The sequence below is a fragment of the Podarcis muralis genome, chromosome 17 (assembly GCF_964188315.1).
Source record: "Podarcis muralis chromosome 17, rPodMur119.hap1.1, whole genome shotgun sequence".
Classification (NCBI taxonomy): Eukaryota; Metazoa; Chordata; class Lepidosauria; order Squamata; family Lacertidae; genus Podarcis; species Podarcis muralis.
In genome coordinates, this window is record NC_135671.1 from 39,608,418 (window position 1) to 39,624,845 (window position 16,428).

The 16,428-nt window shown below is 45.6% G+C and overlaps 2 protein-coding genes across 10 annotated transcripts in view; one reads left to right on the forward strand and one right to left on the reverse strand.

Annotated features, from left to right (window-relative positions):
• Nucleotides 1–14,541, forward strand: part of CCDC22 (CCC complex scaffolding subunit CCDC22) — a 27,361-nt gene extending 12,820 nt beyond the window's left edge. For all 4 annotated transcript variants that reach the window (XM_077921575.1, XM_077921577.1, XM_077921576.1 and 1 more), the window contains 12 exons: nucleotides 1,247–1,416; nucleotides 3,022–3,228; nucleotides 3,447–3,503; nucleotides 7,194–7,313; nucleotides 7,680–7,799; nucleotides 8,244–8,360; nucleotides 8,452–8,553; nucleotides 9,179–9,286; nucleotides 12,615–12,710; nucleotides 12,823–12,882; nucleotides 12,982–13,056; nucleotides 14,083–14,541. In XM_077921575.1, the coding sequence (XP_077777701.1) occupies nucleotides 1,247–1,416; nucleotides 3,022–3,228; nucleotides 3,447–3,503; nucleotides 7,194–7,313; nucleotides 7,680–7,799; nucleotides 8,244–8,360; nucleotides 8,452–8,553; nucleotides 9,179–9,286; nucleotides 12,615–12,710; nucleotides 12,823–12,882; nucleotides 12,982–13,056; nucleotides 14,083–14,196 (1,346 nt within the window). In that variant the 3' untranslated portion in view covers nucleotides 14,197–14,541. The remainder of the gene's footprint in view (nucleotides 1–1,246; nucleotides 1,417–3,021; nucleotides 3,229–3,446; nucleotides 3,504–7,193; nucleotides 7,314–7,679; nucleotides 7,800–8,243; nucleotides 8,361–8,451; nucleotides 8,554–9,178; nucleotides 9,287–12,614; nucleotides 12,711–12,822; nucleotides 12,883–12,981; nucleotides 13,057–14,082) is intronic.
• FOXP3 (forkhead box P3) overlaps nucleotides 14,445–16,428 on the reverse strand; it is a 23,124-nt gene continuing 21,140 nt past the window's right edge. For all 6 annotated transcript variants that reach the window (XM_028711436.2, XM_077921581.1, XM_077921580.1 and 3 more), the window contains one exon: nucleotides 14,445–15,087. In XM_028711436.2, coding sequence (XP_028567269.2) covers nucleotides 14,830–15,087 — 258 coding nt within the window. In that variant the 3' untranslated portion in view covers nucleotides 14,445–14,829. The remainder of the gene's footprint in view (nucleotides 15,088–16,428) is intronic.

Below are 16,428 nucleotides of genomic sequence, written 5' to 3' on the forward strand. Positions count from 1 at the left end.
AGGTGTTCAAAGCAGATTTAAAAAAAGGTTTTGCAAGTGAAATTTCAATATTAGATAAAGAATTATTACAAAATAAGACAAAGGCAATTTCTAAAATGTATGGAATCTTAATGGAATGGGAGGTTAAGGATGAATAGGTAAAAGAGGTAATGATCAAACGGGCTGCAGATATAGGTAAACCTATTCAATTATCATCATGGGAAAAATTATGGAAGGAGAGTTGGAGATTCACAGCTTGCGAGGTGATAAAGGAAAACTTGTTAAAGATGTTTTACAGATGGTATTTAACACCAAGCAAAATATACAAAATGTATAAAACAAAACCAAAAAAGTATTGGAGGTGCAATCAGGTAGAGGGGACGCTCTACATATGTGGTCATGTGACAAAATTAAGGGCTTCTTATTGGGTATACTAGATTCAGCTATCACTAGGGAAAACAAGAAAATATTCTGTTACACAACAGTGGTAGCGAGAACCCTAATTGCAAAAAAATTGGAAAAATGAGACAGCACCAACAAAAAACGAATGGCAGGAAAATTTATTTGATTACATTGAGTTGGCTAGAATGACAGATGCAATTAGGGGTCTGTCTAAACCAAAAAACATTTTATCCCTAGAATCCTGAGAGAATTTCCTGCTGAGTCCAGTGGTCCTTAGTCCCAAGTTAGTGCACATAGGATTACAGTGTAAAGGACTGTGAATGCCCTATAAACCTCTGGGGACCCTTTAAAAACCCTTTAAAAACCAGCGGCACTTACCAGACTGGCATGAATGGTGGCAGTGGTGGCGCTCAGTCTTTGACAACACTGAAGGATCATGTGGAAACAACAAGGCAGCTAGACCAGTCCCCCAAAGTGCTTGGCTGTGGGGCAGATTCACTTGCTGCTGGTGGTATTTTGCTCTTTTCAGGCTGTTTTTGCCCTTTTCGCAGTTTGAATTGCTTTTTTAAATTATTTCCCAGCACCACATGTATATGTGGTCATGCGTGAGTCGAATGCATGTAGGTGGGGAAACACCTGTAAATTCCTTTCTCTTTAAACACGTAATTTTTGGTCCAATTCACCATTTCTGAATGGGGAACGTGGAGCAGGCTGCTGAGTGCAGGACTTGCAGGCCTCCTCCTGGGTTAAGAAAGGGGAGGAAAGTTGCTCTCCCAACATTTGGCTCAACTTGATTGACCCCAAAGCAGGGGCTGGGGCTAACCAGTGTGTGTCAGTGTAACTGGCCTCATCCTCTTCTCCCTAGAAAGGAAAGAGTTCTTTGTCAAGTTCCTGCCCCCCGTGTCAGCCCAGCTGTCCCGACCTGCATCCTTGATGCCATCCCTGTTGGAGCTTAATATGGCTGAGCTGAGCACAGCCCAAGACTGGGAGAACGAGTGGAAGAGCCAAGGCCTTGGATCACGCATGACTCCGGAGGTGGGCACAATGGGTGGCACGCGGCCTCTTTATCCTGACTCGGTGGCTGTTGTCAGCAGCATGGCGGTGATAGTTTGCATTGGCTGCCCTCTGAGGAAGGGTAGTGCCCTGTGTTGTACACGGTGTGGGTAAGGCCAGAAAAATTGTGACTTGCCTAAGACCACCTTAGCGATTCATGGAAGAAATACATCTGAACCAGGAACTGCAGGTGTGCAGCTCATTCTCTTTGCTATTACATGGTGGTCGTTGTAGCACTCTAAAGTCACACCAGAAGTGGGCTCCTCTGTCTGAGTTTCCTTTCTTCCATTATGTATGGGTTGTCTTTTGCTCCCTCCCTGACACCCACATCTCTTGAGAGGAGAGGAGAAACTGTGTCTAGAGAAGTCAAGGTACCTTCCCTTTAGATCAGGGATGGCCTTCCAGGTGTGTCTGGACAGCAGCTCCCATCATCCCTGATCATTGGCCATGTTGGCTAGGGTTGATGGGAGTCCCAACAACACCCATCTGTGGTGTAGAGCACAAGTTGTGTGAGTTACTCTTCTTACTTGCTCTGGTAGGCAGGGGCAAGCAAATAGGAGAACTACGGCACATACGTACACACACTCCAATTCAGTCCAGTCCTGCTGCTCTGCACTTTTGGGACTTGGGAGGAGCTATGCTCCCTCTTTACCATTTAGCTATTGATGGAATATTTTTTCACCTTCCTGCTTATCCTGCTTGCCTCTTGAGCACACCTCAAAGGAGCTGCAATCGCCTGACCCAGCACTCAGCAGAACATGCCCACAGTGAGGCGCTGAAGAAAGTGGTTTGTGGAATGATCTGAAGGCCACAGGGATGGGAGGAGCCCTGGTTTTCTACATGGCAAGAAGGATATGCTACTTCTTGGTTGGCCTACAGCAGGTCTGGAGTTCTCGGGGGAGGTCTGTCTAGGATACGACATACAAAACCAGAGCCACTTTTTAGTAAGACACCAGAGCAAGAGGCTCAGGGAAACTGCTGCAAGTCTGGCAGTCCTCCTCTCACATCAGCTCCATTGCAAATGGGGATATTCTGCAACCCATTTTTTTCAAAATGAATGCAAAACATTTTAGAAAAAATATATAACGGTGAGCACTTGCAGAAAGTGCAGTGGTAGATCTTGTGTTAGATCTTGTGTTATGTTAGATATTTTTTCCCTCTTCCTCCTTTTAGTCCAGGAATTTCTGGTCATTCTAGAAGAGAGGTTTCTGAGTGCTCTCCCAACTAGGAGAAATGGATCTTCCCTTAGGTTGAGAGAACTTTAGAGATCCCACCCCTGACTTCAGACAAGAAGGGAAGTAGCAACCTGATCTCTTCCTGCCTCCACCGCACACTCAGACAATTGTCCTTCTACGAGGTCCTTCACAATGTGTGGAATGCCTTCTTGGATGCCTGAGTTTTCTGAGAGGACCATCCGCATTCCAAAGTCGGGATCTAACTAGAGGTGTTACGGTTTGGCCTTGGTAGAGGGGAATAGAATCCGCTCGCCCTGATCCCAGTTGAGGTGGCTTGTGTTCCCACTCCCCACCCAATCTCCAGTCTGCACTGCCAAAGCCCGCCCCTTATTTCCCTTTGCCCTCCCCTCAGGAGTACCACCAATGGAAGCGTCAGCGGCTGCAGCGGCGCCTCCTGGACCAGTTCCGGCAGGCATCTCCTCGTGCTGGGCCTGCCCACCAGGGAACAGCCCAGGACCTGATACAGCTCCTGGGTGCTTTTGGTGCTGGTCGTGATCATGCTGGGGCTCTGGCCAAGGGCTCTCGCTTCACCCACACTCAGCACTTGGCCTATAAGCAGGTATGAAGGGGACTGGGGAGGGCCTAGAATGGGGGGCGGGTGGGCTTAAGGCACAACAACAACAACGGTTTTTTGGATCAAAGTGATTTGAGTTATTCAGCAGCACCAGCTGAAGAATCTCATTTGTTGAGGTAGGTTGGGGAGCAAGCAAGGAGGGGTGGAGCATGCAGGGGAAGAGGTGATGGTCTATGATTACTCTCTGTTTGGTCTCCCAACAGGAGGCAGAATCGCCAGAGCAAGTGGAAACGCTGCCAATGTCCCGGACATCAGAACAGGTAAACCGGGGGGGGGGGGGGGGCTCTGGTGAGAGCCAGTTCTGTTTGCCTAAAGGCAAGAGCCCAGAAGCGGAAGGGGGTTTTGGCTAAAAAATATTGGGGCGTGCTTTATGCCTCCTCATTCTGCTTTTTGAATGAATAAAAACTGCATGTGTGTGCGCACAGGCAAGGGGGCACATGGGAGGTGATGGTCTCTTAGGTATATTGAGTCTTAAGCTGCTTTGGGGTTTTATTACCATCGTCTGGAATTGTGCTGCAGAGAGAACAGGAAGTCAGTGCAGATGTTGGGGATCCTCATGTCACATATTGTCAGCAGCTTGCAATTGGTGGCAGGAGCTGTTGAAATAACTTGGTGAACACATCCAAGAATCTTCTGTTAAAAATAATAGGACCCTGATTTCCTCTTAGAATCTTCTCTTCTCTTCTTGAATTCTTATAATTCCGATACTCTGGGAAGAACGGCAGCTTTACAAATTCTTTGCAAATAAAATGACTTGAAACATTTGCCTGCCCCCTTCTTCCAGACATTCATCTTTGCAAGAATAAAATCTTTAAGATCTTCACACCACAGCTGATCAATCCTCAGCATTTGTTTACATCTTGTCAGCAGGGGTGCTTTTTTACTTTAATCCAAATTGTCCAAAAAATTGGCAAACCAGCAGCTATTATGTTGGTGGACGCTGAAAAAGCTTTTGATAATGTGTCCTGGAAGTTTATGAAAAAATTAATGGAAGAAATCGGACTGGGAGAAAATATTTGTAAAGGAATAAATGCCATCTATTCGGAACAATATGCAAAACTGATCATCAATGGAAGAATTACTGAGGAGTGCAAAATAAACAAGGGAACCAGACAGGGCTGCCCACTGTCACCACTGATATTTATCTTGGTGATGGAAGTCTTGAACAATCAGATAAGAAAGGATCAACTTGTTAAAGGCATCACTCTGGGAAGCAAAACATATAAAATTAAAGCTTTTGCGGACGATTTACTTGTTATGACTGAAAACCCTAAAGAAAGTCTGAAAAGAGTGCTGGAATTGATTAAAGAATTTGGAGAAATAGCAGGCTTTAAGCTGAATATAACAAAAACAAAAATGCTTGTTAAAAATGTAACCACAGAGGAAAAGGACGATTTAGAAAAAATATTGGGCCTGAAAATCTCCTCAAAAGCGAAATACCTGGGTATTTGGATCACCCCCAAGAACATAAACTTATTTCAGGATAATTACACCAAAACTTGGTTAGAGAAAAAACTTTGTAACCTGGAGTAAACTAAAATTAACATTTCTGGGTAGGATTTCCATTATAAAGATGAATGTGCTTCCAAAATTAATCTTTTTATTTCAAATGATTCCAATACTGGGCGAAGCAGGTTGTCTCAAGATATGGCAAAGAGAAATTTCCAAATTCCTGTGGGAAGGGAAGAAACCTAGGATTAAACACCTGATCTTAATAGACATAAAAGAGAGAGGAGGCTTTTCCCTACCCGACCTAAAACTTTACTACGAGGCAGCCTGTTTCACCCGGCTAAAAGATTGGTGCACGTTGCAGGATTCGGACCTCCTGGACCTGGAAGGTTTTGACAACCGTTGGGGATGGCACGCCTACCTAATATATGGAAAAGCGAAAATTCATAAAAACTTTACCAACCATATAATAAGAAAGTCACTCTTTGCTGTATGGGAAAAATATAAAGACCTGATGGAGCCTAAAGTCCGGTGGTGGACTTCTCCAGTAGAAGCCATAGCAGTAAAACGGAAAAATACTCAGGAAAGCTGGCCAACATATAAAATACTTCTAAAATATGAAGATAACCAAATAAAATTAAAAAACTTTGAGGAAATAAGAGACCACATTTCAGACTGTTTCCAATACCATCAGTTATTTGAAAAAATTAAATCTGACAAACAAAAGGGGTTCTCAACAGAAATTTCCCGATTCGAATCTGATCTTGTAAATTCTAATTTTTTTTATAAATAATTTTTATTAATTTTCCAAACATATAATAAAAACAAACAATAAAACAGAACAAAACATACAAACAAATAAACATGTATAATTTCATAAACTTATTTTCCTTCACCTTACTTCCCGGACTTCCCCATACCTCCCTTTTTCTGCATCCTTATTTTTACCTTTTCACAGCAACCCTCCATTTAATTAATTGACTCATCTTCATTATAATTTCCTTAAATTTATGATTTACAGCTGCAATTCTCTGTTTCTTAACACCATAACATCTCAGCACTCCTCAATGTTACAACAATTTTTAAGATATATTTTAAATTTCTTCCAATCTTCTTCCACTGTCTCACTCCCCTGGTCACGGATTCTGCCGGTCATCTCTGCCATTCCCATGTAGTCAATCACCTTCGCTTGCCATTCTTCCAGAGTGGGTAGCTGCTGCGTCTTCCAATACTTTGCTAGAAGAATTCTTGCTGCTGTGGTAGCATACATGAAAAAAATTCTGTCCTTCCTTGGCACCAATTGGCCCACCATGCCCAGGAGAAAAGCCTCTGGTTTTTTAGAAAATGTCCATTTAAGGACCTTTTTAATTTCGTTATAGATCATTTCCCAGTAGGCTTTAATCTTCGGGCAGGTCCACCAAAGGTGATAGAAAGTACCTTCAGTCTCATTACATTTCCAACATTTATTATTGGGCAAATGGTAAATTTTGCAAGTTTGACTGGGGTCATGTACCACCTATAGATCATTTTCATTATGTTTTCTCTCAAGGCATTACAAGCCGTAAACTTAACACCGGTGTTCCATAACCTTTCCCAGTCATCAAACATAATGTCATGACCTATGTCTTGTGCCCATTTGATCATAGCTGATTTTACTGTTTCATCTTGTGTATTCCATTTCAGCAGCAAATTATACATTCTTGACAAGTTCTTAGTATTGGGTTCTAACAATTCTGTTTCTAATTTCGACCTCTCCATCTGAAAACCTATTTTCCTGTCCTGTTTAAATACCTCGTTTATCTGAAGGTAATGCAACCAATCTCGTACTTTAGACTTTAATTTGTCATAACTCTGTAATTTAACCCTTTCACCATCTTGCTCTAAGATTTCACAATATTTTGGCCATTTGGACTCCATATTAAGTTTTTTTGTCTCTTTAGCTTCCATTGGTGATAGCCACCTGGGAGTTTTACTTTCCAGTAGATCTTTGTATCTTATCCAAACATTGTATAGTGCTTTCCTTGATCTTGTAAATTCTAAAAGTAAAACTCTTTCCAAAACTTACCGACTCCTCCTTGACTGGACAGTCAAGGAGGAGGAGGTAACAGTAGCAATGGTGAGGTGGTCCCAGGATTTTGGCCACTCAATAACCATGGCCCAATGGGAAAATTTATGGAAGATCAATTGGAAATTCACAAATTGTTACACGATTAGAGAGAACTTTCAAAAAATGCAACATAGATGGTATCTAACACCATGGAAGCTTTCAAAAATGTATCACCCAGAATAGAGGCAAATTTTGGAACAGGGAACTGGATATGCCAAAAAGCCTGTTATATATTTTTGATGAAGGGTGGTTAAGGAATTTCAAGTAATAACAAAAAGAAATTATATTTGTAATAAGAGATGGGTTGAGCTGTATTTTTGCATAAACGCAGGGTTTATTAAGACAGGATTCCAGCTCTGATTCCTCAAGCACCACTCCCCCCCCTTCCCCCCAGGACTTACGGGAACGCCAGGCAACAGAACTGGAAGCTTTGGAAGGTGAACTGGGCCACCTCATGGAGCAGATTGAGGCGCTTGAAGGCCAGATCGCCACACTGGGGTTGACTCTCACACAGGTGAGAAGAATCAGTCGGGGGATGGCAGCCCCACTGTCTGGCTGAGCCCCACCAGCTAAAGGGCCTCTAGGACCTCCTTCTGGCTCTCAGCGGCACTTGCAGCACCTCTGGCAGAGGAAAAGCTGAAGGACTCCCGAGGCCCTGATGGGGCATGGTCTCCAGAATGAGCTGCCTAAAGGTTTGTGGGTGGCAGAGTGGGAGAAATATAGCCCTAGCCCATGGGGCATGGGGCAGATCTCCTGAGGAAGCCCCTCTGAAGCAGGTGGGGGCTGTGCAAGGACACCACGGTGTTCTTGGGTGCCTGCCCCCTCCCCCATTTGGGCTTCACCTTGGGTCAGTCCTGAGGGGGATCCATTTCTTCTTCAGGTGGAAGGGGAGGTGCGGCAGCGGCAGCTGGGAGTGACAGAGCGGGACCAGGTGCTGCGAGTGAAGGGGTGTGCTGTACAGCTACTTCCCGATGCAGAGAACAACATGGCTAAGCTGCAGGTAATGGGCCAGGCATGAGGAGGCTGCAGAGGGTGGGGGTGCTTGCTGGAGTTTCCGTGGGGACCATTGAGATAGGTTTTAGAAACCTACAGGTGGTTGAGTAGCAGGATGCTTGGTAAAGGGGAGGCAACAGATGGGTGTGGACATGGGTGGAGGAGGCTGTAGTTGTAAGTGGAAGCAGGGAAGAGGAACACCCTGAACCCGCCTTTGGAGGGAGCTTTCATTAAGCACCGTTGTCCACCACCCACTTGTGCACCCGTCTTATCCGATGTCCTCAGTGTGAGCCAAGCGGGACTGGAGCAGTAGGGGAAGGAGGAAGGGGTTTGGTGCATGTGGGTGTAGAGGGTCTTACCTGCTGTCCCCAAAAATGGCATAGAACATCACATAGCAGATGAGAGAGCCCAGGAGGCTTAGAATCTCAGCTTCACTTTTGGTCTCCTGCAGGTGGTGGTGGAGAGCAGTGCACAGCGGGTCATCCAGCTGGCCGCCCAGTGGGAGAAGCACCGGGTGCCTCTGATCCAGGAGCTCCGGGAGCTCAAGGCCCTCCATGACTCCAAGGAGGTGACGCAAGCGAAAGGGTGTGAGGAGTCCTTCAAGGGTTGGGAGGGAGCCTGGGCAGCTGTGACACTCTCTTGTCTGCTCCTCTTTGCAGCTGGAATCATCACAGCGCCTGTCAGAGATCAGGGAGCTGCATGAGCGGATCCGATCATCCGCGGAGGAAGCGAAGCGCAAGGATGATCTCTACAAACAGCTGGTTAGTGACGTGTCTTAGGGTGGTGGGTTGGGGTGCAGGGCTCCCGGCAAAGCTCGGTATGCACAAGGTGATTTATGGTCCATTGCTTCTTGTGCGGTGATTATTCCACAGAGAATGAATAATGAGAATCCTTTCCCCACTCCACATTTTACTGTTTCTCTGTAATTGGGATATATTTGCTAGCTTTAAATGGGTGACAGTATCTCAGAAAAATTCTTACAACCACCAGTACTGCTGAGAGGACTCGCCTGTTTCATAAGTCAATTTGTTAAGTTATACTAGTTACAATTCCACCTGGCCTCATTGAACAGGTGAACCTGTGTCCAGGCACATCACATTATGGAACGCTCCCTCATTAGAAAAGCATGCCTGAGGGAACTCGCCTGACATTCCCCCTTGCAGGTTAGCTTTCTTTGTGCAGGGATTTGTTGTGTGAATGGAGGAGCATTTGGTCATGGTGTAGTCCAGACACGTTGCCACCTCGAGTGAGTACTGGGTCTCTGCACATTGGGATGGGGCTCAGGGGTAGAAGCTCCTTAGTCTCTTCCAAGAGCCCCTGTACCATTTGCACATTCGTCTGCTTGTTGTAACCCAGTCCCATTTCTGCTTTCCACTCTGTCTCCAGCTTATGGAGCTAGAATCCCTTCCCAAGGATGTCTCTCGCTCTGCCTATACCCAGCGCATCCTAGAAATTGTCGGCAATATTTGTAAGCAGAAGGAGGAGATCACAAAGGTAAAACAATGGGCACCTGTGAAGTTCTTTCTCAAGCCTTGTCTTGCGTACACAGGTGATAGCCCTGTGTGATGAGCCCATGGCAGGAAGCTGGTGGGGAAGACTGAACATTTCAGGGGTCCTTACGTATTAAAAGCAGCGAGGACATTATTTGCACATACATAACATTTAATGTGAAGGAAAAAGTTGTCCTAACCTGGTTTGAATGTGCAAATAGTGATGAGTAGTGAGCTTTCACGTTTTGCCTCATATGCAGTACTTTTCCATGATGGATCCTTTTAAGCTCAGAGTCATCAAGCTGAGATAGCTCAGTTGGTAGAGCAGAGCCTTCCAAACTTTTTCATGTTGGTGACACACTTTTAGACATGCATCATTTCGCAACACAGTATCAGTTTTACTAGCAAACTGGAGGTTAAACTAACCCCTCATAAGATTGTTTGCACAACACACCTCACACTGCAGCTGACACACTAATGTCACAACACACAGTTTGGAAAGCTCTGCAGGAGAACTTCAGACTCTTAATCTCAGGGTCGTGGGTTCAATCCCCACATTGGGCAAAAGAGTCCTGCATGGCAGAGGGTTGGACTAGATGACCATCAGCTATAAAATTTGCTGGTTCTATGTGATGCATATACAATATAGCCATTTTTTAAAAAAAATAGCCTCCAAAATAAAGCTTCTGTCTTTGCCACTAGGAGGGAAAATGTTATATTCTAGTTGTAACTGTGAGCCACAGGAAATGACAAAACATTTCCTCCTGCCCAGTTCCTACCTCAGAGGTGGGATGAGGCTCTCTACAGAAGGGGTCAGCAAACTTTCTCAGCAGGGGGCCAGTCCAATGTCCCTCAGAACTCGTGGAGGGCCGGACTATATTTGGGGGGGGGTGATGCAAGAGCACCGTGAGCCCCATTGGCTGCTTACCTGTGTCTTGCGAGCAGCAGGGACTGGCGGTGGTGGCAGAGGGATGATGAGCGGCACGCGAAAGGGCTCCGGAGAGGGGTTGCTTAAAATGGCGGCTGCTCGAATGCCACTGCTGCTGCTGCTGCTGCTGGCACCAACAAAGCCCAGCCCCCTTCCTCCTCTAGGCAGGGCGAGGAGAAGCCAGGAGGAGGGAGGGAGGGAGGAGGCGCCACCGCCGTGTGAGGGAGAGGGAAAGAACGCGCACGCTGGTGATCCACACGGCGATTCCTGGACCGTCCGTGGGCCGAATCCAGAAGGCAATTGGGCCTGATCTGGCCCACGGGCCTTAGTTTGCCTACCCATGCTCTAGAGTTACACACTGTTGTAGCCCTTATTAGCACTTATGATTTTGTGTTTATAACTTCCAATGCAAAGCCTGGAGCACTTTCACCATAGAAGTATCAAAGGACAGAGCATTTGCTGCTCTGAATCCATAGGTGGATACAGTGGACATCTCCCCCTACTTCAGATCTGGACTATGTATCACTCTAGACTTTTTCTATCACTTTGGTTCTCACAAACTCCCCTTGGCACTATTTAAAAGGGTTGGCACCCTGTGTGGAGGGTGTTCAGGAGACAGTTTTCAGCCAAGATGCAGAACATACACTGAGAGGGGAGCAGCCAGTGTGTAGCTTTCCAAGCAGGGGGTTGTGCCTTTTCAGGGAGCAATTTTTGGAAGTGTGTTGTACCTGACTGAGCATCCTGTATGGCAACAACTGTGGCGTCCTCTGCTTCCTCAGCTCTCTCTGCCCTTGATGGGGAGGCTAAAGCACAATGAGAGTCAGTCTGCACAGCAGGATTTACAATCTTGGCACCCACTTCCTGCCCATTTGACTATGCTAATGTGCCTAACTGATCAGCATATTAGGAAGCTGCTTTATAATCTCTTCCCCAGCCACTTTCTCCTTCAGGAAAGTTGGAAAGTGCATTAAACCAATGGTGATAGATTTAGTAGGTTTTATAAATCTTCAGCCTGTTTTTTCTTTGAATTGACTTTAAAAAATACATAGGGTGTATTGTTGGTCACCCCTAGGGTTAAGCTACATGACGGCAGATTCATCTGTTGAAATGAAGGACTGCCACCATTTACCAGGCATGCAGGGGGTGGGGTTTGAACAGCAAAAAGGCCGTGCCGGTGAGGGGGGGTGAATCCTCCCACCCCCTTGGGTAGTCTCCTCTCAGCTTCTTCCTATCCTGGCACTTTTTTTCGCAGCTAGGCTCCAATTTCAAAAATGGCTGGGAGGGAAAACACTTGAGCAGAGCTATAGGGAAGGAAGCGCTGAGCAGAATGGGCTGGGTGTTTGCAGTCCTCACATTGCTGTGCCTTTGGCTGCTAAAACTGGGATCCCTCTCCTGGTTTGATACATACTTGCAGCAGTTCCAAGTTTCAGATGCATGGATCTGCAACTTTAACATGCACATAACCCTGCAATAAACTTCCACCTACAACAGACAGACCCAAGAAAACCAGGCCCCTGGCACTTCAGATGTGTTCTGCCTCCATCCATCTGTTAACATTTTTCATTTCTGTCCAGAACTTTTGAATGAGAGTCCTATATTGGATATACTGTAAGTTTAATCTGTTGAGTGTGTTTTCTTATTAAAGAGATTTGTAAAGCACTCTGGGGGTTTTGTATAAGGGGTGGTATGTAAGTTGGATGGATGGATATACACACTTCATTCTCTTTTGTACGTACGAATGGAACTTACAGACATACAAAAATCTACACCCAAACATTCTCTCCCATGCAGATAATAGATATAAGAAATGCACACTTGCTAAGAACCAGGCTGGACACATCCCCCCCTCTTTCACACTACTATTCTTCATTTTCAGGCTGTTTTAAACCCAATTGTAAACTGCCTTGTGCTCCTTTGATGAAGGGCAGTACACGAAATGAAATGAATTAAAAGTAATTAAAATAAAAGTGGGTGGGTTGCCAGAAACTTAACGAGAAACTAAGCAGAGTCCCCCTGAGATTGCTGAATAAATGGAAGCTGCCTTAAAGATTTAAAAAGGATGCCACTACTGCCTTTAATTCATACTAGGACAAGGGACCCTTGCAATCCCACGGGGCCTGCGAACTCTCATAGCCGATATGCGTGTGTCTGATCATGCGAAGATGGTGCCCCTCAGCAGCATTTCCCTGTGCCAGGGATGATCCTCTCATGCAGGCAACCAGCAGGAGCCCAGCTATGCTGACCACAAGTACTATCCCTCACCCCGAGGACAGAACCAGCTGTTAGTTTACAGCCTGTTGTTGTTGTTGTTACCACTGTTGTTATCTGTCTTTGTTCCCGAGTTTGGGTTTTCAACCTATTAACAGTCTCCATTTTCTAATGCCTGCTATTTGTGCTTCTCAAGATCTTGTCAGATACCAAGGAGCTCCAGAAGGAGATCAATGGCCTCACTGGGAAGGTAGACCGGACCTTTGCTGTCACTGATGAGCTGGTTTTTAAGGTGAAGGCAAGGGATCAGATTTCGGGGGTGGGGAGATGGAGAGCAGCGCTTTGGCCAACCTTCCAGTTGCTAACTTTTCCATCCCTCCCTTCTGCATTCTTTCTTTCTGCAGGATGCCAAACGTGACGAGGCTGTGAGGAAGGCATATAAATATTTGGCAGCACTGCACGAGGTAAGCCTCAGCAGTAATATATTAATTCATATATAGATATAGAGCTGCAGTTAGAGCTACATCCCTTTCCAGCTGACTCTGACTCTTCCTCTTCCTTAGAACTGCAGTCAACTGATTCAGACTATTGAGGACACTGGCACCATCCTGAGGGAGATCCGGGACTTAGAGGAGCAGGTGAGGCCTGCCAGAAAGTGGGTGGAAACATTAAACATTACTGTCTTGCAGTGTGGAGGAAATTGTTTCAGAAATTAGGATACCAGGAAATATCTTTTAACAACTCCCTCTTTAGAAATAAAAATGAGCTGCCAAACATGGACCCCTGTCCCTCTGTTCTAGCTTCCAGTCACGCTTTCTCCCCTGCTTCCTTACCACCACCCCAGTGCCGGAAGCTTGCAGATTCTGCCATCTGTACACATCAAAGTCCTTGTGATTTTTTAAAATTAATTTTTAAACTTGGGGGTTCTGATCTCACTCGCTCAGAAGTTGAGATTTCAGTCTAGAAAGAGGGACATTCCATGCCTGCTCTGTCCATATCCTCCCGCCTGTTTTCTGCCGCTTCTGCTCTTTCGAATGAGGCTGCCCCTTGATTCTCAGCCCTCATTATGGACTCTGTCCGTTGTGATTCTGTAGACTCACCATGCACCTCAGATTTTTTTTTACTTCCAGATTAACAAAAAAAAGCATGACTCTTGTTGTTGAGGTTGCAAGCAGGAAGTGTGGGTGCCTGAACATACTTCCTGTGGACAGGATGTGGGACCTCAGTGGCCTCCAAATCTGTGTCTTTCTCCCCCTTTCCCATGATGAGTAGGAATAGAATTACGATCCCAGGAGTTGAACCTGAGCCCTCCTGCATCTTGCCAGTCACACCTGCCACTTGCACGATGGTCCTTCCTAGATTAATGCTGCAGTCTTATTCACATGATATGCACGAGGTGTGGCGGGTGGGGGGTTGTTTTAAGCATTACCAGATTTAGCAGGCAAACTTGGTTCAGCACTCAAGCAGAAATAAGTGGTGTTGGGTTTTTTTAAAAATCCCCTTAACACTTGCTTTATTTATTTCAAAATATTTATAGGCTTCCATTCTGAATGCAACTCTTACATGGCTGCTTACATAGCACAACTGGGATACCATCATAAAGCAATAGTTCTCCCTGCTGAACACTGCTACGCATTCATAAAATAAAATGTCTCTTTTCCCAGATTGAGAGTGAAACCAGCAAGAAAACCCTGAGCAATTTGGAGAGGATCCTCAGTGACTACCGGGCCATGAAGCAGGAAAACGCAGCACTGCTTAGCCGTACCCGAGAGACGTGAAGCCCCCTTCCCAGTGCACAGCTACAGGGGGCTGATGGTGGGGTACCTGACCTCTTTTTAAATCAAGACTGCTGTGCCTCTATCAAGGAACGGGGCACGGGGAGTATGAGCAGGGCTCCTCCTTCCAGGCTCTGTCTGCATTGTAAGTTGCCTAAAATCAAGCCAACGTGCAGCACATTTTGAGGCGGAGGGTGGGATTGGTCCCTAGTGCCATTTTTCTGACATAGATTGTATATTGGAGAAGTAGATGTGGGGAGTAATTGTTTCCTCCATTTATTATTTCCAAGCAAACCTATCATCTCTTCTCAAAAACCAATAAAATCTCTCTCTTCTTTTTGCAGCGTACTTGTGCTGGCTGCGTGTGCAGTAACATGGGGGGCGGGGGTTACAGGGGAGGCTTGCATAGGTTCCCATTTCCCCCCTCTTCTGGATTTGATCTTTTTGCAATATTGCTTTCTTGTCTGGAAGCAGGCTCAGTTGTGGGTTGTGTGTGCATGCTGAGGAAAGCTGGTGGCTATAATAAGCCAGCTTGTTTGGGGGGGGGGGCATGTGCACACACACACACACACACACACTCGCTACCAGGCCGCCTGCAGGGGGAAGTCTGCACTGCGATCCTTCAGCTCATGGTCCCTAAGGAAACAAAAAGTGCGGAGAGGACTCCAGCCTGTGGTGGATGCGCCTTTCTGTTCTTGGTTGGCCCAATCTCTCTTGGGTTGCAGAAGACCCTGCTGCTGCTTCTTGGCTGTCCAGATATGGGTGTGAATAAGTGGAGTAACGCTGGTTCCTTTTCTTCTGGTACTCAAACTCGTCCAGCGTCCACACGGCTCCTTTCACATTCTCCACACGCACAAAGCACTTGTGCAAGCTCAGGTTGTGCCGAATGGCATTCTGTTGGTTGAGAAAAGATGGGTAGGGTGCCCTGGCCATTAGACCCGCCTTCTCCTTTACCCCGACTTAACTCTCGTCCCTCTGCCAAAGTCTCCCTCCCTCAGGTGCCCTTCAACCCTCTTAGCAGGATCTTCAGCCCCTTAACCCTGCTCTATGGCGTTCTAGAACTAATATTTTATAAAGTACTTGCTATAGAAATGAATAGAAATGTATTCATCTGCAATAAACACTGTGATCCCAGGAATATACAGTAAAATAAACAAGCCATCTTATACTGCCTCAGTTTGCCCCAAATGCTAAGCTATGTATGCTGTGGCTTAGTGGGTGCTTCCCAAACTTTTTCCTTCCATAGAGGGCTTGAGCGTTGCTTAGGGTCTTAATAATTTATTTTCTGTTTTAACAATGGTAAGGCATTGTGTTTTTATTGCTTCTTTTATTAAGAACATTTTTATATGGTATTTATTGTAGTGGTGCAGCAATAAAACTGCTCGCACATTTGCAAAGCTAAGCAAGGTCCAGTATTGTTTATAATTGAATGGGGGACCACGTTTTAAGATTGCAGCAGGTTGGCGTATGTGGCCCTTGGGGTCCCTTCCAACTCTAAAATTCTATGATTGTATGATTCTATGTATTGCAATTTACATTCTATGGAATTCAAACAGTATAAGAAATAAGAGAACCAATGAAATACAATTAAAATCAGTATGACTATTTGATGGATAGGTGAGCCATTTCCTGTCTTTAACAGCAAATCTGCAGACATGTTGTGGGCTACTTGAATGAAACTCAGTCCATGGGCCACACTTTGGGAACCCCTGGCTTAGTGTCAACATGCAAGTGTGCTGATGCACAGTAAGAAGACTGTAGCCACTTTTGTCCTCCTGCACTGCCAAGCCTTAGTTTGACATAACATTCTGTGTGACTTCAGTCTTGTGGCTTGTCTTGTGCCAAACCAACCATGAGCAGTAAGCCAAGAACAAACCTTGCTTAAAGCACATGATTTGTTTGAAGAGAGACAAACAATGAGCCTGGGTTTGCGTATAATGCTAAGTTAAACTAAGGCTTGGCTCCAGGTAGTGTTGCAGGAGCAAGAGAGGAGTGAAGAGGCTGCCATTTTATTAATGAGCAAGCTTGCCGGTGCACAGTAACACAAAAGCCATAGCTTGGCTTAGCATTATGTGCAAACCAGGCTACTGAGTCATAGTTCTAGCTAACCAAGATCAGTCTACTTGAAGATTTTCTACTGAGGGTACTTAGGACTAAGCCATCATCAGCCTTCCCCATGGTTTCTTGGGCAGTACAGAATGAAATACCTTTATTATCTCTTGAGTGTTACAGGGT